At 42.5% G+C, this 24,198-nt stretch overlaps 2 protein-coding genes across 4 annotated transcripts in view; one reads left to right on the top strand and one right to left on the bottom strand.

Annotated features, from left to right (window-relative positions):
- The window catches only part of ARK2N (arkadia (RNF111) N-terminal like PKA signaling regulator 2N), a 73,153-nt gene extending 51,831 nt beyond the window's left edge, over window positions 1-21,322 (top strand). For 2 of the 3 annotated variants that reach the window (XM_080919857.1, XM_080919856.1), the window contains exons 3-4: window positions 12,471-12,597; window positions 17,614-21,322. In XM_080919857.1, coding sequence (XP_080775983.1) covers window positions 12,471-12,597; window positions 17,614-17,803 — 317 coding nt within the window. In that variant the 3' untranslated portion in view covers window positions 17,804-21,322. Of the gene's footprint in view, window positions 1-4,211; window positions 4,380-12,470; window positions 12,598-17,613 lie in introns of all 3 variants that reach the window. The other variant, XM_080919858.1, reaches the window with a different exon arrangement.
- Window positions 15,395-15,988, bottom strand: LOC308423603 (small EDRK-rich factor 2-like). The gene has a single exon (XM_080920397.1). The coding sequence runs from the start codon at window positions 15,736-15,738 to the stop codon at window positions 15,559-15,561; it is 180 nt and encodes a 59-aa protein (XP_080776523.1). The 5' UTR covers window positions 15,739-15,988; the 3' UTR covers window positions 15,395-15,558.
- Window positions 21,323-24,198: the final 2,876 nt, after the last annotated feature.

The following is a 24,198-nucleotide window of genomic DNA, read 5'->3' as shown; positions in this document are numbered from 1 at the left end:
ATAACTTGTTTGAAAGTCTTTATCAGTAGAAATACAACTTTTGTATCTGTTATCAAAATCTCAAGACTCACTCTCAGAGTCTTTCTTTAATAGTTCTACCCAAGGAACATAGGTATTTCATCTGTTCTAAAAAAAGTTGGGTGGGGGTAGGTACCTAGGCTAGACCCTGTTTCAGAACTTTAAAAAGGCCATGAGTATAGCTTAATGGTAGTGCCCTGAATTCATGAGATCCAGTTCTGGAAAATGGGGGATGGGAAAGCAGTTAAACTATGTGATTAGCTTGTATAGTTATAAAATGGTATGCTTCTAGTTACCAAATTTGAAAGGAAAAGTCATTATGGATAAGCATATTAAAGAAATACTTTATTTTTTAAAGTGTGATTTTTATTCTTTTCCCATTAGAACACATTTGAAAAGAAACTAGTTTTATTAAACATTTACTATCAATAGTGGAGAAGGTTGGAGATCAGAAAGAGTAAACCTCAAATTTATCAGGAATGAGTAGCAGTACAGATTCATCAAAGTTTGTTTTTGAAGAGTTAGGAACCTGCCTGGGGGGAACCAGCTCACTTCGTAAAGCACTTGCCACACAAGCTTGAGGAGATGAGTTTTCAGGTCCAGAACCCGGGTAAAAAAGCCAGGTAACACTGTACATTTCTAGTTCCGGTGTGGGGTAGAGGAGGACCCCTGGGCTTGTTAGCGAGGCAGCATAGCCTACTTGGAGAGTTACAGGCCAGCGACAGTTCTTGTTTCAAAACTACAACAAAAGGCCAATGGTGCCTGAGAAACGATTCTCCGGGTTGGTGCACTCACATCTATGTGTACCAGCTGTGTGTGTGTGTGTGTGTGTGTGTGTGTGTGCGCACTCGCGCGCGCATGTGCGTGAAGATTGATTGATTAGAACCTATTCATAAAGGAGCTTAGGACAGACCTAGCATGGTGTATTGTGTTGCTGGAAATTAAACCAGAACCTTGTGCGTGCTAGGCAGGTTCTTGACAACAGAACTACTTCCCTAGCTTTGGGTTGATGTTCTTACATAAAAGGTGGTTGGCAGACTTTGGTTTTAAGACTTTTTTTTTTGGTATTTGCAGCAAGTTATAGGAGACTCAAAAATATTTCTGCCAACTGGACATAATAGGTGCATGTCTGTAACCCTAGCTGTCCTTCCCTAAAGCAAACAGTGAGGGAAACAGCACATGGATAGACTACACATTGATGTTATTAACTAATTGTATTCAGTTTCCACGTATAAGGAGATACCTTTAATATGATTTATGAACACTAGCAAATTTACTTTCATGTGCTGATGTCTATGGCTGTGATTGCTTTCAGTAGACCGATGGGAGGATATAGTTTGAGTAGCCTTATGTGTTGTATGGAATATGTTTATGCTAATAATTGAATCTTTTTTTTAAAGATTTATTTGTTATTTTATGTATTTGAGTACACTGTCAACTGTCCTCAGTTGAGAAAGGGAATCAGATCCCCGGATGGTTGTGAGCCACCATGTGGGTGCTGGGAATTGAACTCAGGACCTCTGGAAGAGCAGTCGGTGCTCTTAACCACTGAGCCATCTCTCCAGCCCCTAATAATTGAATCTTAAACTTAGTGTTTCCATGTAGGCCTACTTGAAGTGAATATTTGGATATTTTTGAAAGTTAAAACAATTTCTTAGTAGGAATTGAGTTCTTCAAAGAGCATTCAAGAATTAACAAGAGAACAAGAAGAGTTATGCACTGACAGAGTTCAGCCTTTCTGTTAACAGAGTTTTCCTAAAAAAGCAGATAAAAGGGTTATAAAATGGCTCAGTGGATAAGGGTGCTTTCTGCAAAGCCTGACCTGAGTTTGAGCCTCAGAACCCACATGATGGAAGGAGAAAAACTGATTCCTACAAGTTGTCTTCTCACCTGTCCATGCAAATGGGTGCTCTCACACACTCCCATAGTAAATGTTATATTTAAAAAAAAATTATGTTCTATGCAGCCAGAAAATCCTGTCAAAAACTGTCACCATTAGTTAGCTAATATCACATACATTTAGAGATCAGACCCTGGTGCCAATGCCTTACACTTATTGTTCTTGGTGGTGTAAGAGGACCTTGGGACATATACGACCTTTAATAGTGCTTTTTCACCTAAAGTCGATGTTGGAAAGGTACTTTACTAAAATTTGTATAGTTCTAAGTTGTCATTGTTTTATTCTATTGGAAATGAAAACTGACAGTGAACATAATTTAACTGTTAAGTATAATAAAAATGAAAATATTGCTGTCTTTGTTTATGATAAATACTAAATTTAAGCTAAGTTATAAGGTGTGCGGTTTGGAAATATGGAAGATACAAGAATGAAGCCAGATAACAAGTTTATGCTTGTATTTTCTACTGATGAAGACTTTCAGACAAGTTGTTCCCATGGGTAGGTGATGTGACTCTGCATGTATACATACATTCGTACTTATTTGCATGATCATACATGTAGGAGTAGTACAATTTTGACTTGACTGGTGACCTCTTTCCTCAGTTTGGGGGCAGAGGTGGGGAATACATGGGTATTCTATATTGTTATTGCTTATATTCATTTTAGAATAATCAGTAAATAATTCATTGCAAGCATCTGAAGAAACCCACAAAGCTCTTTCAAAAGTAGAACGTACGGTCACATAGTCAATATTGTACTTGGCCCCTTCCCTCTGTCCTTAAATATTTGGATGCTACCCACTATCACGATTCCATAACAATCATTTTGAACTCTGACGAGATTCTGTAGAAAGATGTACTTTTTTTTCTTTTTTCTTTTTAAAGAAAAGAAACCCCCAAATGAACAAATTTTGCTGTTTGAACTAAAATCTATCACCATCTTGTTAAATTTTACGGGCTCTGATGACTTTATTTACCCCTGTAAGGGAACTGGAAATGATTTTTTAATGGTCAACTAAGATTGCCATGATCGTCAGAATTTCATATTGTGATGTGTCCGTCCTTTATATAGTGGCATCTGACAACTCATTTGCTTTTTTATGTTTGATCACTTTTTATTTTAAAAAATGTTGCCATATAAAATATGGGATAAATGCTTGATTTATATTCTGTGTTTGTTCAGTGCTAGTTTATACAATGGATAAATATATATATATGTATATATATTTTGATTCACTGATACATATATTCATAGGCAAGAGTGTCATAAACATGTGTTTGATACTCATTTGTTGGATGATGTTAAATATCTGAATGGAGAAAAGTTGGCTTGCTCTCTCTCCATAGCCAGCTATTGGATAGGACTCAGCACTTCCTTCAGCTCTGTTCTAAAACGGGGTAGAGGGATTTCCTGAAGGAAAACTGTTTCAGAATACTTTTGCTGCTGTGTTAAGACGAGGGTGGCAGTACCATTTGAAAGCATGCGCTCACTTTCTAAGCATGCCAACTGGGCTATTGTTGCATGAATTACTGCAGCAGAATTACTTTGGCACTTATCTGCAGTCAGGGATAGGATTTGGGATTGGGAGCATGTTCTTATTTTTCCAAAAAGAGCTTTCTCAGCTTTCTTCAAAACCTACCCACAAAGTTGCTGTCCTTTACTTGAATGAACTTATCTTTCTTAGGGAAAAGAAAATATAAACATTCTTTCTCCTTCATTTAAAGCCCAAAGCAAAATCCTGAGAGTGGGTTTTTGTGGTGTTGTCTTTTTGCAGAGTGTTGTGAAGTGAGAACATCCCTGTTATTGTAAACAGGGCCACACTGGAGGTAATAAGTTAGTGGGCCAGAGCTCTTGTGCCAACTTTGTTTAGTAAATAAGAAAAGGGACTTGTGATTTTCCTCTACTAGGAACTTTTAAAATTACCTACTAAATGATTCATTTTTCCAAAGCCATTAAGTTAGATTTCAACAGGTTACTGTAGGTCCCCCTCCCCATTTTCTTTGTGGAGTCATCGCCTTTTCTAAACCTGTTGCTGTGTAGAAATAGGTCAATGTTACATTGTTCACTAGTCTTGTCTTCTGTTCTTCATAGTAAGTAATGCCTCTTTCCAAAATGTGTCCCTCATCTTTGTAAACTTGGGTTATCTTTTCTACTTCAGCATCATGTTAAAGTCAGCATCTAATCAGATGCAGTGATAGTTAAGGCAACTGGCATTTAGTGGCTCTTAATTAGTTGGAGAGGTATTTCTTACCCCACAAGCTAGATACAAGTATACATTTTTTTTCCTCCCTAGATGGACCTCCAGTTGTAGCTCATTATGATATGTCTGACACCAGCTCTGACCCAGAAGTGATAAATGTGGACAATTTATTGGCGGCTGCAGTAGTTCAAGAGCACAGTAATTCAGTAGGCGGCCAGAACACAGGAGCTACCTGGAGGACCAGCGAGCTTCTAGAGGCAGGTTGGTCTCCCTACCCCTTCTCTAATGACATATGCATGAGTCCTACCAACCATTTCTTCTGGTAGTAGACCCTGCTGAGAGCAGGCCATACACAGCCATCTGTCCTTGAATGATTGTGACTGTCCAAGCTACCCTGTGTAACAGATTTGAGTAGCGTGTCATTTCACTTCTTAACCAGAAGGAAGCAAATACACATATAAAAATGCAGGCAGTAGTATAAGTTCCAGGAGGAACTCTGGGATGAAGGATGCTTTTATGAAAAAGCCACTCAGATGGCTCCTGGGCCAGTCCTTTCCCTGCCTTACCTCTGGACAGCCACCTTGCTGCTTCTGAGGGGCTGTGGCTGCCTGCCTTCTGCCTCTTCATCTGTGGGGCTGTTCCTCTCAGCACCTCCCCAGTAAGCTCTCTCGCCTTTTTAAAGCCCTTCTTTCACTTTCTGCCTTTGTCATTTCAGGTAGAATCTCCTTGTTTTGTGTCATATTATTTTAGGTCTCTGACATTCTTAAAGCTGTACTTAGAAAGAACGTCACTGCCTATCAGGAGACTTCTCACCGTGCCTCCAGCTTCTCTTCACGTTCTTTCTCAAATGTTCTATTTTTATATGACCTTTAAAAAGGATTAGTCCTTAAGGTTAAGATAAAAGGAAAAGAAACCTTTAAAACTTTTTATTCAATATATTTTCTTTGTTGCGTTCAGTGGATTATGTTCACTGGTTTAAAGCATTGGTTTGGTAGTTAACCAAAGTATTACTTTTATGGGAAGTTTTATAATATTAGTTTTCTGCATAAAAACAGTGCCAGTGATCATTATCCTGAATTCTTTCTTGCGCCATCTTTGATGAACATTGAAGAAGAATAACTTACTGACCTTCTGATTAACCTTTTTTCTGATTTGGAAATTAAATTTAGTGTTGATCTTGAACCAGTTGTTTTTCTTCTGGAGTTTTATTTTTATGTGTATAAATAATTTGCCCAACAAGAGTCTTTTAAGGATTGATTAGTATTCTATATCAGTACTTTGAAAAGAAGTAATATTTTAAAATGAAAAATACTGGCCACATTTTATATAACATGTTTCCAGAGCTGTGTGATTTAGCTTGTTTTATGCACTAGACAGTTTGTTTTATTCTTATGCATGGCTGAAGAAGCAATCTGTCCATCTCGGTTTTATTTTCCTGCTTTCCTAATGACATCGTTGCATAGAGACCATTTCTAGTAAATTCTTGGAGGATAAAAATAAACAATTCCCAGCATATTCTTTAAAAAAAAAAAATTAGCCAAGTGTGGTGTGGTAGTGAATGCCTTTAATACCAGCATTCTGGAGGCAGAGGCAGGAGAATCCTTGAGTTCAAGGGTATCCTGATCTACAAAGCAAGTTCCAGGAAAGCCAGGGTCACATAGAGAAACCCTATCTCATAAAATCAAACCAAACCAAAAGCCCCCAAAACTAATCTTTATTTTGTGGGTGTGTGTATGTGTAAGCACAGGTTGTATGTGCCTGCCTCTCTGTGTGTGCACCTTGTAATGCATTATTTATAGAAACCAGGACAGGTCATCATTTTCAGAACTGGAGTTACAGGTGGTTGTGAGCCACTGTGTAGGTGTTAGGAGCTGTAACTGTGTCTCCTTTGCAAGTACAGCAACCACTCTTAAACATTTACATGTCTGGTGCCAAAAGATGGCATCAGATTCCCTGGAACTGGTACACAGTTGTGACCCCCCATGTGTGTGTGCTGGGAATCAAACTTGGATCCTCTGGAAGAGGAACCAGTGCTGATGACCTCTGAGCAGTCTCTCTAGCCTATGTAACCCCCGCCCCCATATTTTGGGACTGGATTTCTCTAACAGCCTTGGTTGTCCTAGAACTCTCTTTGTAGACCAGGCTGGCCTTGAGTTCACAGAACTCACAGAACATGTCTCTGTCTCCCAAGTGTAAAGACATGTACTACCACACCTGGCTTCCCATGAAATTTTTAATATAGAAAAATTTTCATCTTAGCGTGTCTGTGAGGAATTTATTCTAGAACCTCTGGATAATAAAATAAAATGCCAAAATACGCCACAGGGACTAGGCCTATAATCCCAGCGTTTGGCAGGCCAAAGTAAGTCACTTGGAGATTAAGGCTAGTGCGGGTGACAGGGTAAATTCGTGTTGATCTGGGCCACAGTTGTGCCTGGTATAAAGTGGTATAATAGTTACATGTGATTCACACACATCTTTTTATTGCCGTTGTCCTTGGGTCACTAACAAGCCCTCGCTGTTGAACTGTATGTTATTGGGGGATGTGACAAAAAGACCACGTCTGTTGTTCAAGTGCACTTTTTCTCCCTGAGTATTTTCCACTTCATGTTGGTGGAAATCCTGAATGTGAAGCAATGGACATGGAGGATTCACTGTAAACTTTTCCTTGTTTATTTAAAGCATGATTGTTGTGTACCTACTACCATCGTTTTTAACAAATAAAGCTGACAGCGTAGGGAGAAATGTGACATGTGGCTTCAGCTCTGCTACCTCAGCTCCTCCCAAAGCTGACAGTCTGCCCCAAGTGGTTCTAAGGGCCTCCTCTTAGGACACATTCCTTGCTTCTTAGTGAGTTAGCACTACTTTAGGTGGTTGTGAACACAGATGAGTGTTCATGAGAGCTGGTGAGCCGTGGAAAGAGAGGAGACTACTCCTAGTCATGACTCGGATGAGTGAGCCAGCCAGGGGCGTGCAGTGGACGTGTCCCTGGAAGAAACAGCTGCAGGTACTAGAGGGTGAAGGACTGTTTGACCAGTCTCCAGATTGGGTTAGGAGCAGCTTCCTTTCCAGAGGAGTGGGACAGAGGCAGTGTTGGGTGTAATAATTAAAAAACAAATCCAGCTAGGCACCAGCTGGCGGTCTCCCATCCCCATGTCTAACCCATGTGGCGTCCGCCCAACTCATCGCTGCTCAAGGTTTGGTTTGCTTGCTGTGGAACTGCTCACATCCCCAGTCATCTGCCATCTGTGGCTAGCTGTCACAAATCCCCGTAACTCAGTAAACTCAAAACTCTAGAGGCTTGTAATTTATCAGTCAGTTTTATATCAGTAAATCCTCAACCCACAAACACCCATACAAAGAACTCAGTTGATGTTGATACAAGCGGCCCACCAAGACTGAACAAATTACCCTATATTATTTTATGCTCTTCTATAGCTACCTGTGGCTATCTGAAGCCATGTGGATCATGTTCATCCTCTTCCTCCATCTTTGTCCTTCTGTCCTCTCTGTTCCTCTTTGTCCCGTCTCTAAAACTCTCAGCCTGCCATCTTTTTTCACTGCCCAGTCAGAGACTCCAGTCTTCATTTCACCTGCCCTCACCCGCCTATTGGCAGCAATCCACAGGGCAGCATTCAGGAAAGTCAGTTTCATAAGGAAGAGGAGGAAAGTCAGTGGTTTACCCTGAGCTGATATTCCACAGAGCAGCAGAGAACTTGTTGGCGCGTGAATTGTGGGTGGCCAAACACAGCAGAGAACCTGGATGGTGGGGTCCAGCCTTTCTGAGGCGGAAGGGAACACCACAGTGTGGCTTCTCTGCCTTCTGCCTGTTCTTTCGTTTTTTGCATCCAGGGCCCTCTGTCACAATTTTGTCACAGACATGTCAGCACTGCAGATTTACACTAAGGGCTTTTCTGTACTGTTACTAGTACTTTGTTGGGTCCGGCCCCAGGACTCCTGGCTGCGTTTTCCGCTCTTGGGTAGATTCACCTAGCATTATCTAGTTAGCTTGTGTCTACACTGCTAACCCTAACTGGAGACCGCTACATGGTTGCATTAAGGGTCACTTTATTCCCCTAAATCTGCAATTTTACCTTGACTCTCAGGCTCTTCTTTCCTTTGGAGTATTTTTCTTTTCTAACCATTTTTACCGTCCTTGCCCACACTAGCCAACATCGTGTGTATCAGCTGCCTGCCACTGCTGTCATCTCATCTCTTCCCCTGACACAGCCTGCTCTACTCTTTAACGTGGGGCATGTGCACTCCTTCAAACCCATCTCCCTTGCTTAGCACTGCCAGTCCCTTCCCTCCGTTCTCTGCCTGTTCCTGATTGCCCTCAGCTTCTGCTGTATGGTCACATCGTTCCTGAGTCATCTCAAGGTTTCTGCTTACTTCACGTTTTTCTCCATCAGAGAACACGTAGATTAAGAAAACTGAAAGAACTCCCACGAGTGGGAGGGGCTCCAAGTGAATATTGCCTTTTCACTCCTTACCTGAGCCCTTACCTGTCTTTTGTTGGTGGTTTGATTTTCCCAGAGACCCTTTTTTGTGCCATCTTTTGGGTAGTGGTGGTCATCGAGATTCTGTTCAGTACTTCTTTCCCTCCCTTCTCTCTGGGCTGCTATGGATTTATCTATCTGTTCTCTAGATCTCTGAGTCCAAGAGGTTTTAAATAGTTCCTCTGTCTGTCTTCTGTCTGAGAGTTAAATACATAGGTGCCCTCAGCCTTCATTGTCTCCGTAGAGTTCCTTAAATCAGCAGTAGGCGTCACTCTGACTTTCTGTATTCTTCCATGTAGTGGATCCCAGGGTCACGGGAGCACTTCCCATTCTGCACCTTCCCCAGGAACATGCTGCTGCCCAGTAACTGGTTCCGCCCTCTGCAGTTTCTCACTCTGCTCTCCATTGGACATCTATACTCCAAAAGGGAGTCTTTAAAATACAAATCTAACTATGCCACTTTGTAGGTCTTTCAATAGTCTCTCACTTTTCTTTTGTTCCCCTTTTCACTTTTATTGGATATTCTCTGTATTTACATTTCAAATGTTATACCCTCCCCCCCCCCAACTCCCCTTCCTACTCACAGCTTCTTACTTTTCAAGATCAAAGCCATACTCCTACCTGTGATTTCTCAACTCTGCCGATATTGGTCTTTTTCTATTTTTAGCTCTCAACAAACGTTTAGATCCTAAAAGGCAACAGTGTTCCTGTGGTACTTTACCTCTTACTTGTGCCCAGTCTTTCCTGGGAGTTCAGCTTTTCTGATAAACTTTTAAGTCTGAGTACCTATGTACTGAATGTACCTATGCTGTATCTCCCACACTACTTGACAGATAGCCCAGGCTGGATTCCAGGTCCTAGGATTACAGATATGTATGTGCATTGAGAACAGTGCCTGTGTCTGCCTTGTGTCCTCTAGTATTTCTACTACCTAGTATAATCTATACCATGCCCTGAGTAATGTATTTATTGTTATAGAGCTCACAGATAATTAAACAGTAAAATGTACTTAAGTTATTGATTATAGACTTGTTGAAACTTGAGATGAGAGAGGTTGTCAATCTGTCCCTCCCCCACGATGCAGCTGGAGCAGTGTGCATAGTGACAATCCTAACTAAAGCATTAGGGCACAAATGGATAAAACACTTGGTCACACCAAAGTATTAAGACAGAATAAGGATCTAGCCTTACTGTTTTTAGGCTTAGCCAAGTCCCATTTAAACAATGTTTAGATTTAACAGAATGGGTGCTGTATAGTGAATATTTTTTATGTAGGTTTCAAAGATTGGTGCCTGTTGCCAGTGTCAGCACATGAAATCCAAATCATGTTACAGACCCATGCAGACTGTGATATAGTCTCAGTCACTGGTTCTTTCTCGTCTTTAAACATTGATTTATTTATATGTCTGTGGGCACATGTCCCACAGTGCACCATGTGGATTCTATGATCAAGCTCAGGTTGTGAGGCTTGTCCACACGTGCCTTTACCCACCGACCATCGCACTAGCTTTTAAACTTGCCAGTTTTTTCTTCTCACCTACATCCTTTTCTGTCTCTCTTTCTAAAAATTCTCACACAATACATCCTGACCTCCACTCTTCCCAGTCCCCACTTCCTCTCTCCAGATCCACTGTTCATTCGTTCTTTAGAGAAGAGTGGGCCTCCCAAGGATGCCAACTGAGCGCAGTATAGCAAATTAATCAGGGCTGGGAGAGGAAAAGGGTCCTAAGGGCAGGCAAGAGTCAGACACCCCCCCCCCCACACACACATACACTGTTAGGAGCCCCACAGAAACCACAAGCTAACAACCATAATATATTTACAGATGACATAGTGCAGACACACGCAGTCTGTGGGTTCACAATCCTTCCTCCCCTTCATCCACGAGATTCCCCAAGGTTATCCTGAAGGGATCCGATGGAGATCTCCAGTTTGGCTCTCTCTGCACCTAATGTTGGCTGAGGGTCTCTTCATCTGCTTGCATGTGCTCCCATCAGCTACCAGAGGAAGCCTCTCTGATGATTATTGGGCTAGGCACTGATCAATGAGTATGGCAGAATATCATTAGGAGTCATTTTATTGATTTTTTTTCCTATCCTAGGTTTATTGAAGAAATGTAGGTAAAAATAGCATTAAGCAATAAGCACTGACAATATCAACCTGGACTACTTTGACAGCTTTCTTTACTGACCACACACTTTTATAATAGCACATATTGTGTTTTAAATGTTGTCTGTATCTGCTCCCAAGTTTATGTTTGCACTGTAGTGCCCATTGCTGCCTGCTGTGATGTTTAACTTACGTAGGTCTTTTCCTCTTGGAGAGAATTCTCCAGGATGTGTTTGCAGGGGTAGAGGATGCAAGCACTGTAAGGTTTTGACTTGGGCTGCCTGTGCTTTCCCGTAAGTGTCCTGTGCAGAGGTTGATGGGAGTGAAAATACAGGACTTCTCAGTGGTACTGGCAGATGCACTGGAGCGGTGACAGGACAGAGAGCAGCATCTGTCTGTAAAGTCCTCCTTTCCTTGGTCTCATTTGTATAAAGTTTCAATAAAAATTTTGTTAAGTATAGAGTATTTGATAACTTTTGGGGGTGGAGTGGAGGTGGGGGGGTTTCAAGACAGGGTTTTTCTGTGTAGCCCTGGCTATTCTGGAACTCAGTCTGTAGACCAGGCCTCTAATTCAGGGATCCACTTGCCTCCACTTCCAATGCTAAGATTAAAGGCATGCACTATCACCACCCAGCCTGATAGCAGCATGTCTAAATGCAAATACCTCGTAAAGAATAAATGAAAGTTGGTGCTAACTGCAACTGTGTTAATTTGTAGGAATAAATCGTGTGTGTGTGTGTGTGTGTGTGTGTGTGTGTGTGCGCACGTGCGTGCATGAGAAGGTGGGGAAACATAAAACAACTTCTGGGAGTTTATTTCTCCCTTTTGTTGTATTCCTGGGGACAGAACTCAGGTTGTCTAGCTTGTGAAATAAATGCTTTTACCACTGAACTTTATTGCTGGCCATCCAGGAATTTAAAGTTCAGTTAAGATGGTATATTTAAGAGCTGGAGATGTAGCTGAATTATTTTCACTCATACATAGATTGTTTTTAGAGCCATGTGTTTTAATTTGATGTTGTGCCATTAACCTTTCTGTCAGCTCTGTGACATTAGAAGCGTCTTACTGTATAATGTAATGAATAGTTTATGGAGAGGCCTGTGAAGAAGTCCTTTGTGTCTCAGAGCATTGAACAGGTTTCTGTTTCCAGCACTCGGGACTTGTTCATGTCTAATGAGAGTTGTGAGCAGTGTGCAGCGTACCTTTCAGTCATGCAAACCCCAAAGCTCCTTATGCCTCTTGTCTTTGATTTTATATGGATTTTGGGATCAGACTTTGCCAGATTGTCCTTCCTTGAGAAGGAAAACATGTTAAGTCTTTCATAAAGCATATTGGTGTAAATATAGTATTAATTTGGTTACTTTTATTCTGTGTGTGCCTTTGTAGATGTTGATTTAGAATTTTGTTCTATGATGATAAGCAGTAGAGAACTACCTCACTGACCTAGGTGGGTATGCAAGGCATTAAAAGTGGACAAGGGCTGAATGCAGAAAGCATCACAGAACAAGAGACAGGAGTGATGTATATGTGTATATATATATCCACACACCATATACATACATGAAAAATGGAAAAAGGGAAGATAACAAAAAATAACAGAGTTCTCTCTGCCTCTGCTTATTTGACATGGAAATGGTTTTGCTGCAACTAACTTGCTTTAAACCTAGATGAGTAATTTGTTGGTGAGCTGTCTCTGTCTAAAGAGATCAAACGGTTTTGTTTCTGTTCTCCCCTTTTCTTTCAGGTCATTTGGATCCAGGATTCCTAGCAAGTGACAAAGCTTCTATTGGCAGTGCACCGCTTAATGAAGAGATTAATGTCGCCTCTTCAGATAGTGAAGTGGAGATTGTGGGTGTTCAGGAGCATGCAAGGTGGGCTAATGATTGGTTCCTGGTAATTTAAATCAGGAAAATAAGATACAAAGACAGAGGCATAAGTGACTGTGGAGCAGTGACACTCAGGTGTGTCTGAACTGAGGTACCCCGTGAGGCTTCCTCGTGCTTCCTGATGGACTGTTCAGCTAAGCAGTGGCACTGCCTCTGTGGACACTAGTCCTGGTCACCAGTCACTTCCTTTCTCACTTCTGCTTTCATAGTTGCTCTCCCTGTTTGGGCGAGATGAGGTTTCTACTTTTATCATTTCTTCATGACTTAATAAAAACATTTTCCATAAATTCTCTTATGTTTTTCCTCTTTTCTTTTAATCTGATTTTTCCATTAAACTAGGAAGAAAGAACTACTGATTTACCCCTTTATTAACATGTTTTTCTATTGGTTTATTTCTTATATTATTTCTTAAAAGACACTATTCCTTTTAAATCCTGTATTAGGGCCTTCCTCCCTCCCTCCCTCCCTCCCTCCCTTCCCTTCTTCCTTCCTCCCTCCCTCCCCGTCCCTCCCTTCCATAGTCACTTGTCTTCTATCCCTGTCACATCTCCCTGCTTTATTGTTCTTTCTTTTAGAAATAACAGGTGCCTTTCTTCTTAGTTTCTTTACTCAACTTTCTTTTCACTGTGAAATTTTTAGCTTCCTTAAAAAACTTTAAAAAAAAAGATTTATTCATGTTTTGAGTGTGGTTTGCCTGAATGTATGTATGCACACCACGCTCATGTTTCATACCTGCAGAGGTCAGAAGAAGGCATCAGATCCCCTGGAGTCGCAGTTATGGATGCTTGTAAATCACCATGTGGGCGTTGGCAATTGAATCCAGGTCCTCTGCCAAAGCAACCACTGCCCTCAGCTGCTGAGCTGTCCACCTCTCCAGCTCCTGGCCATACAATCAATATTTTGGTGCCTGGGATTGGTTTTATCATCAAGACATTTAATTTAAACTCCAGTGTTTCTATAACCCTAACTCAGATACCATCTCTGGTATACTCTTCTGAATTTAGTATTTGGTCTAGATGAATGGTTTTCCACCTTTCTAATTCTGAAACCCTTTAATATAGTCTTTTTTTTTTTAATTGCTATTTCATAACTAATTTTGTCATAATGTAAGTTTTTGATGCAGATGGTCCTGTGGTCTTAGGCAACCTCCGTGAAAAGGTCATTTATTTACCATCAAAGGGTTCACACTTCACAGGTTGAGAACTACTGGTATCTTAGGGTTTCTATTCCTGCACAAAACATCATGGTCAAGAAGCAAGTTTAGGGAGAAAGGGGTTTATTCAGCTTACACTTCCACATTGCTGTTCACCACCAAAGGAAGTCAGAACTCAAGCAGGTCAGGAAGCAGGAGCTGATGCAGAGGCCATGGAGGAATGTCACTTACTGGCTTGCTTCCCCTGGCTTGCTCAGCCTGCTTTCTTATAGAACCCAGGACTACCAGCCCAGGGATGGCTCCACCCACAATGGGCTGGGCCCTCCCCCTTGATCACTAGTTGAGAAAATGCCTTACAGCTGGATCTCAGGGAGGCATTTCCTCAACTGAGGCTCCTTTCTCTGTGATAACTCCAGCTTGTGGAGCTTCTAAAACCATCACTGTGTGAGAATTACCTTACAGAAAATTTCCATCTCTGTTGTTAGACATTATAAATTATTTCTCTTGTGTACACTGTAGTTGAGATGTTTCTCCAGCACTCGCCTGCTTTCTGAACTTTACAGAAAGTTCCTGGGCTGGAGAGGTGTCTCTGTTGGTTAAGTGCCTATGGCACAAAGCATGAGGATATGCTTCCTGGTCCCAGCTGTGTCTAACCCAGTGCCGGCAGATCCCTAAAGCTCACTGGGTAGCCAGTCCAGCTGGACTGATGAGCCTCTGGTTCAGTGAAAGACTGTGTCTTTGGGGCGGGGTGGGGGTGGGGAGAAGCAGAGGAGCAGTCAAGGAAGATTGCTGAAGTTGTCTGCTGGCCTGCATGTGTGTACATGCTCATGTGAACATACATTAACCCTCACCCCTCAATTGTTCATATATTTTCTCTCTCCCTCCCTGTAAGAAATTAAAAAGCCTCACTGTGTTTTATTCATTTCTTAGCTACACAAATAATAATGTACACCTTAATTTTTGCAGGCTGTTCATATTTAAGCAGACAGGCATTCTCTTGTGACTGCACTTGTGGTCTTGACTTCCCCTGACCAGTCCCGCTCTGCTGTGATCCTAACTTACAACAAATTCTAGTCACTGATAGCCTTGGAGCTCATATTAGCATTTAATTTAATTCTAGAAGACGCCTCAGCGTGACTTTTTCAGAAAATGTTTGTTTTTAACTGTGTGTGGTGGTGGTGTTCAGGAGCACAGGTGCCTTCAGAGGCCAGAGGTGTCAGATCCCTTGGAGCTGGAGTTAAAACTTGTGAGCCACCCAGGGTGGGTGCTAGGAACTGAACTTGGCTCCTCTATAAGAGAAATAAGTCCTCTTACCCCCCCCCCCCCAGCCTGAGTCTTAAGGGGTAATTTATTCTATTCTGTGCTGCCTGGATTGTTGTGCAGAATTGATCATCCAAAACTTGCCTTCTAGAATTTGGTTTGTTTCACTTTGCCTTTGACATTTCTGAAAGGCAGAACGGTACCTTTCTTTTCTTTTCTTTTCTTTCTTTTTTTTTTCTTTTTTTTTTTTTTTTTTTTGAATTACAAAGCTACTTTTAATACTTTGGGGGTGTGCCCCACAGGAATATAAAACACTGGGAAGGGGTAACCCCCTCACCCCCAGGAGTGGCCCAGAGGGAGAGAGGCTACCTGAGGGGAAGGAAGCACAAAAGGAACCCGCTGCAGACTCAGGGCAAAGGGAATGCCATCAGTGCTGGGACCTGTGAGCACTACAGGAAGAAACTCGAAAATGGTGGGACTGGCATCTAGGCACACAGGCGTAGGGCAAGAGGGTTGGACACGAAGCCACAAAGCTATTTGGGTTCCTCCTCCTTCTCGTTTGCCCTTTTCTGCTTCTGCTGCATGATCTCCGAGTCCCTCTGCTTGTGGGCGGCAGCAGAAAGCCCATCATCTCGGCGCTTTCCTTTAACCGAGTCGCTCTGTTTCTTCATGTTCTTCTGGCGAGCGAGCTCTCGCTGGTTACCGCAGGTCATGGCGACGGCAGCGGCTCCAACCTGCCGGTTTCGTCCCCTCGTTCGGGCCCAGAACGGTACCTTTCAATGGGACTGTACAGTCAGGAAAGCATTGGACCAGAGAGTTTTTAATTCTGAAGACAGACTCAGGTGGTCAGGGCTTGACTTCATCCATTGTTCTTTTAGGCGCTCCAGTGTGCTAACTGTCCTTTATTACATATGGTGATGGAGTTGCTTATACCTGGTACTGCAGTGACTGTTAGTGGCTAAATCCGTGTCCTTTGGCTTTGGCTGTCCAGTCTTCAGTAGTAAGTGCAGGCTTTAAGTCTACACTCTTACTCCCTACTCTTAAACCAAGTACTTTCCTAGACTCTTGGGAAGTTTAACAAATACTCCTGGGTAAGAGTACCATTTCAGTTGTCATTGGAGGACAATAAGCCTGAATGGAAATGTGGTTTTGCTGTAGTTCTATGCTTAGGTTGCATTTCATTCTCTTCTATAAAATACGGATTAGATTCGATCCCTAAAAAGCTCGTGGTTCCTTAAGAGTAGCAATGGCACTTTACACCCCAGAGCTCAGAGGCTCTAGGAGATCTGCCAAAAACTACATACACTGACTGTCGTGTTGGCTACTTAGTCCCCAAATTCCTACTAATTTTCTATCCCTGAATTCTTACTAATTTTCTAGTTGGCTTTACTTTAATTAGAGTGCTATGCTAATGAGTTTTGAAGTTTTAGAGAACATCATACTTTTAGATGGTTCATTTTAATTACATGACTTGCCTTAAAGTTCTTTGACCTAACACTTAAAATATTGTGACCAAGGTAAATCCTGCCCCCCCCCCCCAAGCCTGTTTCCATCTGTAAAAATATTTTATTTCCCGTCAGTTTTTTTTAATTGTTCAGTGAGGTGATATACAAACTGCTTAGGAAAGTCATTAGTCCCCTTGTTTCCACTCATCAAAACAGGCTTTGTAAATGTTGACAGGACACCCTTAGCCCAAATTCTTCTGCTTCCCAGACAGTTTTCCTCTTTATAGACACTTAGTCTGTGTTTACTTAGTGGTTGTAGGATTTAGGATTAGACATGGTGCTGTAGGTCTCTATTTTAATACTTTCACTGGCTAGCCTTGGAATGTATTGTGTCTGCTGGCTTAGTAGCCACTTGGCCCATTTCTGAGCAGACTTTGTATCTCTGCTACTATAAGAAATGTGGGTTCAGAGCAGGTGTGGCAGCCCACACCAGTAACTCTAGCACTCAGGAGGAATGGAAAGAGAGTTAGTATGAACTCAAGGTCAGATTGTGGTACCTATTCGGTCTAGGCCGAGTCTAGGATACATGGCAACGCCTTGTCCAAAAGAAGAAAAAAAACCAAACCTAACCAACCAAAAACTAAAACCCAAATAAGCCTATTGTACCAAATGCTCTGTTCTTCCACGCTTCTCTTGGTTGTTTGGCAGGCTAACCTCTGAAAGAATGTGTGTGTGATTTTGCAAGGTGTATGGTTTAAAAGCAAGGTTTTTCCTTAATCATTATTATCACTGTGTGTATGATAGGCAGTGGTGGTTGAACTCTTGACTGTTGACTGCCACAATGCATGCTGCTTGTAGCTTCGCACATGAGTCACATGAGGACAGTCAATAATTTCTGATGTTGTCAGTTACTGACTGGAGCACAGCTCATGAGCTGAGTTGAGCCCTCAGTCTTCTAAAGGCTGAGCTGAGAGGGGGGAAGGAGGAGACAGGCGTGTAGAGCGGGGAGAAAGAGGTAGTGGTGGGCGTCATGAGCTTGTACAATAGGACTGGCAAAGTGTTTGTCAGTACAACTAATGTCATATTATCTCGTAGTTTTCTCATGGTAAGATTAACTGGACTTTATTCTTCTCACAATTGCAGGTGTGTTCACCCCCGAGGAGGTGTGATCCAGAGTGTTTCTTCCTGGAAGCATGGCTCTGGTACGCAGTATGTTGGCTCCCGGCCAACACAGTCATGGACTGCTGTGACTCCCCAGCAGACGTGGGCTTCGCCAGCAGAGGTCGTTGACCTTACCTTGGATGAGGATAGCAGACGTAAATACCTACTGTAGTGCAGTGTCACTGTCTCTGCCCTGCTCCTCCAGCCCCTCCTCGCTGTGACATGGAAGCTCATTTCACAGCTTCAGCTCCCGAAGCTGTTTGTGGCATTTGTGGGATGGAAATTCATGGTAGCCTCCCCCTTTTTATTAAAATAATTCCCTTAGGAAAATAACTTAGCACAGAGAAAGACCCTTTCTTTTCCTCAGTAAGAACATGAGAGCGGTGGGTTTTATTAGACAGCTACATTTTGCTTGGTGACCTCCCTTAAAGTCACCCTCCACTTAGAATAGTTCTACTTCCTAGGCAAAATGGATTTTAGGTTTTGAATCTTATATTTATTTTTCTGTATAATGAAACTAATATCTAGATGTGACCACTCTCTGTCACCTCATTGTCACTCCTGGTCTCGGGCATTTGCACACAAATTAGTCAGGTTCCCCTCATTGGCGCCTGGTAGGGCACGTGCATTTAGAAAACCCTTCCCTAGATGTGGAAGACAGAAGTATTATAAAATATATTTTTCCTTTAGCTTCTTCTGCCTTCTTTCCTGACAGCTCTTTGCCATAACACAAATATTTGAAATGCCCCCTTTTATTTCCAAATACTATTAAGGGGACTTAGTTTGTCTCTTTGTTGCAATAATTCATAATTGTTTGAGATTTTCTGGATATCTGAAGAGTGCATTGAGAGATCAGTGGGAAGTCTGTATCTCTCCAGCCTTTCCTCCTGTTGTTCAAACAGTAGGCAGACATGGAACCTGTTATTCAAGTAGGAAGACTATACAAGGCTGTGAGGCCTCTGAGTCTGTAGGCACTTGCAAATCTGAGCAGACAGTGCCTTGCCTCACATCTGATTACTCCAGAGAGGGTGCAGCCACTGTTTAACTGGACCCCAGGCTGTGTTGGAATAGTTTTCTTCTCTGCCTTCTGAAAGTATGTACACAAGAGAAACCAGATTCAAAGCACATTGAGACATAGCACTGTAAGTAGTACAGTGTTTGGGACGATTAGTGACGAATAACAGGAACTTCAGGGACTTTAGGAAATGCCAGCAGAGAAATTGTGTGGCACTACTGGTCACTACCCTTTCCTACAATGTTGTAGTTACTAGCAGAGTACTTTTAAAAAGCAATACCTAGAATTAGAACCTATGTACTGTGCACAGGGGCAGTGAAGTGATATTGGCCCAGAAGACTTCACGTGTGTTTTGTTTTCATTGTCACGTGCGATATTGCTGTGTCCTTTTGCCTCCCTCCTCAAATGCCTTGGTGGTTCTTCCTCATTAAAGGATGAGACCTGCCATTTTCATTCAGTGCACACACATTGACCAAGGACCTACTGTGCATAAAGCACTGTGCAGGGCAGATGCTGTGCAGGCCTGAGAGGAAGGAGACACAGCCTGTCTGCATGCTCCTGCATGAGTCTGCCTGGCATTTTCTTTTCCCACATAAAGACGAGTTTATCCGTTCGTCTGGCTACTCAGTCCTTTTGTAGACTCCTTTAGGAAGTATTTGACCTGCCCTCTGCTCACCATCTCAAGTTTTTCTTCAGTCGACTACTATCCCACTAACTAGGCTTTAAAATCATGAATCTCCAGTTGTAGTACATCATTGGTCACTCTCACCTGGCCACAATTGTAGATAGAAACCAAAGACCCAGAGGCCAGAGCAAAACAGAGCTTCTGAAAATTCACTGCTGGTATATCTTTGGACTGTCACATCTTGCTTTAGGATTAATTTATTGAGTTTTACTGTTACACACATTTTTTTTTTACTTGAATTAAAATACTCAACAAAGAAGAAACATAATTTCTGGTCTATGTTTTCCAGAAAATCATTGGTAAGAGAATACAGTGGAGGGTATGACTTGAAGATTTTGCAGCTTAGATCTGTGTCCCCCGGTATCAGGGCACAGCCCCATTTTAAAGAATGTTTTTGCATTACTTATTTTCATGTTAATAATATTTTGTCAAGTCTGTACAGCAGGTGGTTTCCCCTAACATTTTATTCAGCCTTCCTTGTCTTTGGGGGACTGTGGACTGGGACAGAATGGAGCTGCAGCCAAACTCTTTCTGGCCTTTTATCTTAGGTTGCACACAGATCCTCCTAATACAAGACCTGACTACTTGACAGGCGCATCGGAGTGGAGACTTAGACATTAGGATAGGAAGTGAAGGGATGCTTGAAGAAGTCTGCTCTCTAGCAAGTACGGGGCTTTCTCTTCTAATGACTAATTAAGAGGGCAGTTGGACTCCTTAGTCATTGCTGCACCAGGAGTGGAAATGTGGTTTCTGGCAAGGTGTTGATCAAATTCTGTGATACACAGCTCCTACAACATTTGAGATCTCTTTAAAAGTATTGTTTCCTAATCAAACCTTTACATTTGGTACCATAAGGAGTTCTTTATGCTTTGCCAAGACAAAATTGAGGGAGACAGTGGGATCACAGGTTATGCCACAGATTGATTCCCTTCCCCTCCAATTTGAAGAACCAGAAGCAGAAACCTGGCTGTTTGTCACTGTGACAGCTACAGAGCAATGGCTCTCAACCTGTGGGTCATGACCCCTTGGGGTGACTGGCTCTTTCACAGGGGCTGCAGCATTAGGAAGGCTGAGAACCACTGCTCTAGACTAACTGGATGCTGTCAGCGGAAGGGATCAGCCCTAGCATGCGTTTGTCTGCACAGTTACCAACAGGACCTGCCCTGTTTGCTAGTTCAGTCATTCGTTCACCTACTGCTAGAAATTAGTCCTGTGAGGAATTTAAGACAGATGCTGCCTGCTTCTTTTGTACTGTGTCACTGGGCTCACAGAAGCCTGGGCACAATTAGTCTTAGTTTGACCTTTTTTTTTTTTTTTCATTTCTTTTTTAAAGGCAAAGAGCCAAGTCCAATTCCTGTTCTCCCGTATGTGTGTGTGATGTGACTTCCATGTGTATATAAAACTATTGCACCCTAACCAGACTTCCTCAGACTGTGCACTGTTTGTTTAAAATAATCACGTATTTTAGTTCAATGCTGTTGTATTTTTTTTCTTTTTATTTAAAACACTACTTATTCTTTAACAGATTTCAAAGGGTAGTGATCTTAAAAAAATCACTGGAAACTAGGAAATGTTTTTGTTGTTGCTTTGTTCTTTAAAGAGGGCAAAGGTCATTGACTCTTTTGCTCTTCTTACCTTGAACATGAATTGTCAGCCATTGTATGGCTAGGAACCAGTGCACTTGGCGTTCGCAGATCTGCTGTTGCTGAGACTGAGCAAGGACTTGGTGCAGTGAGGACAAATCATTGCGCAGAAGTAATGTTTTCCAAATGTGCAACTCAAGTTTGTAAAATGAAACTTGGTTCTTTACATCATTATTTAGGTTTTGTTTCCATTTAGTATTTAATGGTCTTTGGAGAAAAAAAAATAAACAGAGTGTTATATATATATATTTTGGTGCAAGATAAGATTTTGTTTTTTGAAATAAGTCTGTAGCATAAAGGTTAAACTATTTTAAGATAAAATAAAAATAGAGTGTATTTAAACAATGATACTTTGTGAGAATGTTTCTTTTTTTCTGCCTCAGTTAACAAGGTGTGTCTGGACCCTTTCCAAGCTATCCTTTGGAAGTGAAAGTATGTTATATTTTGTTAACAGACCATTATAAGAAGCCTAGTTTTCTAATCTATATCTGTGTCCAATTTCCAAGATGTGTTACTAAGTAGCCTGTGTCAGATCTAGGGGTGGGGTAGTTTAATGGGATCAAGGGTTGGCTCAGTTGGTAAAGTACTTGCCAAACCTGAGGACCTGGGTTTGGTTCCCGGACTTCTGTGAAAAGCTGGTGACACTCTGAGCCTGAGCAGCTCACATGCCGGGGAGGTATAAGACGAGGATTGGTCCCTGGAGCATCATGGCCAGACAGGCCAACTCTGTCTCGAGGTGGATACATTCCTGAGGATGACAACCAAGTAATCAATCCTCTGTGTCCTCCTTTCCACACACACTTGGTATGTGTCCTCCCCAACACATAAAAAGCAATAAAAGAAAAAAGGAAAGACAGTTTTACATTTCCTTCCTTATAGCCTGGCTAGGTCCAGTGAGATTTTAGGCACAGTTGAAGGGACCTTTGCTCCCAGGAACAAAATTCCATTCAGAACTAATCACTTTTCAGAAAAAAAAAACAAAAACAAAAACAAAAAACATGTCAGGGTCTGACTGACCTGCATGTGATTTTTAACACTGTATTTCACAAATAACCCCAAGAATTCCTTTCCTAGTTTGGTTCTGCTGAGTTTTATTTTGTTCAAGAGCAGCAGGAGCCATAGATGACCATGTCACGACTTCTGTAAAGTGCATGAAGGATGGAGATCTAGGGTGAGTCACTCAGCTCCAGAGTCTCTGAATCCAGTACTTAGTGGTTCTGTTTACCAAGCCAGGGCTGTTTCCGGTCTGTTTGAAGGTACCTTCTTCATACCGCCTTGTACTTGGAACCCGGACGCAGCAGCACTCACCAAGAGTCTGTGGTCACACAAACGCATCTCTGACTCTACAAGGAAACTGTTTGCCGTTTGTAGAATAGGCACAAGCAAATAAAGCACTGTGTGTGTGGCTGGTACTTGTCTCACGTGGCCTTCCTACCGAGTCTTCGCCGGACTGGTTTTCCTGCCCTTACTGTAGAGGTTCTCAAGCTGTGGCTTTCGGCCACCACAGGGTCTGCACAGCAAAGCTTTACATTACTATTCATAACAGGAGCAAAATTACACTTAAGAAGTAGCGACTGAGAATTTTAGGATGGGGATGGGGCACAACATGAGGAACCACATAAAGGTTGGGAAGGTTGGAGACCACTGCCTCATTGGTTTGTTTTTAATGTAGATACCACCTCTCTGTAACTTCAGTCTAAAAGGAAAAAAAGTCAGAGAAATCATATATAGATAGATACAAATAAATACGTAGTACACATACATACAGTTTTATTTTAGGTATGTTCCTGCTCTGGAAGAGCAGTCCTCTTAGATCTTGGTAAGTATGATTCTCTTCCCTGATGCCTCCTCTCCCCTCCACCCCATTCTCTTCTCTTGAGAAGGGGTTTTACTATGTAGGCCTGGCTGGAACTCACTATGTGAATCAGACTGACCTCCAACTCAGTGATCCGCCTGTTTCTTCCTCCAAGTGTGGGGATTAAAGGTGTGTTCCATCACACTCAGACTTCACCCCGCCATCCATCACCATCATCAGAAACTTGGGGGCTTAAGAGATGACTCAGTGGTTAGGAGTCCTGGCCATTTTTGCAAAGGACTCAACAGCACCCACATTGCAGTCTATGGCAGCCTATAATTCCAGGTCTAGGGGATAAAATATCCTCTCTGAGAGAACCAGACATACACACCAGCGTACACGTGAGTAAGTCTAAATTCTAAGATGTTTGTACTCCTCCCTTTTCTTTCCTCTTTCTTTTCTTTGTCTCTTCCTCTCTCTCTCTTTCTTTTTCTCTCTCTCCCCCTCCCTCCTTCTCTTTTTTTTCTCAGCATTTTTCCTAAATGACTCTCTAAGTTTAAAGTACTTTAAGACAGACTTAATTCCTTCCTTCCTTCCTTCCTTCCTTCCTTCCTTCCTTCCTTCCTTCCTTCCTTCCGTCCATCCATCCATCCATCCATCCATCCATCCATCCATCCATCCATCCATCCATCCATCCATGTGACTGCACTGTTGCTCTCTTAAGGGCAGCAGAGGACATCAGATCTCATTACAGATGGTTCTGAGCAACCATTTGGTTGCTGGGATTTGAACTCAGGACCTCTGGAAGAGCAGTCACTGAGCCATCTCTCCAGCCCCACCCCCTTTCTTTTGATGCCCACAGGCACCTGCACTCACTCTTGTACTGAGGTCAGAAAACAACTTACTCCCAGTCAGTTCTCTCTGTCATCCTGTGAGTACCGGGGTCAGACTGACACATCAGAGAACCTGCCTGGAGCAAAAGGACCCAGTAGGAAGCAGCACAGGAACAGTGAGCTCAGAAGATGAGCCTGAGCGTCAGACACAGGGAGGAGACGCCGGCTTACCCGAAAGGCCGCGGTGCTTCGGTCCTGCCACGCCTCTGCCTTTCAGGTCGACGGGGCTTTATGCAGGGGTCCCTGCGTGTGATGGGGCTCCCTGATTTCTTCTGCAGGCCTTGGTGTTGCATTTGATGGGCAGGTGAAAGATGGGTGCACACGTCCAGTGACTCAAGTCAGCTCTGCAAAGGGTATGGCGCCGTGGCTGTGCGATCCAGACTTACCGTGCTGCCTGACAACGCACCCGTTTGTTGGTTTCATCTGTATCACTTCCTACTCACCGCTGAAAGAAGCTTGTGGGTACCCTCTGCCCTTTGTTGGTAACTGACACCTTAGAGGAATTAGATCTGCTCCCCTCAAGTAACACTTGAGTC

Source organism: Micromys minutus (assembly GCF_963924665.1).
Source record: "Micromys minutus genome assembly, chromosome: 8".
Classification (NCBI taxonomy): Eukaryota; Metazoa; Chordata; class Mammalia; order Rodentia; family Muridae; genus Micromys; species Micromys minutus.
Note: the sequence above shows the minus strand (reverse complement) of the source record. Positions and strands in the feature narration are given on the sequence as shown.

What these genes read in the sequence shown, in the direction of transcription:
- LOC308423603 (XM_080920397.1), bottom strand. Translation starts at nt 15,738, where the DNA reads ATGACCTGCGGTAACCAGCGAGAGCTCGCTCGCCAGAAGAACATGAAG.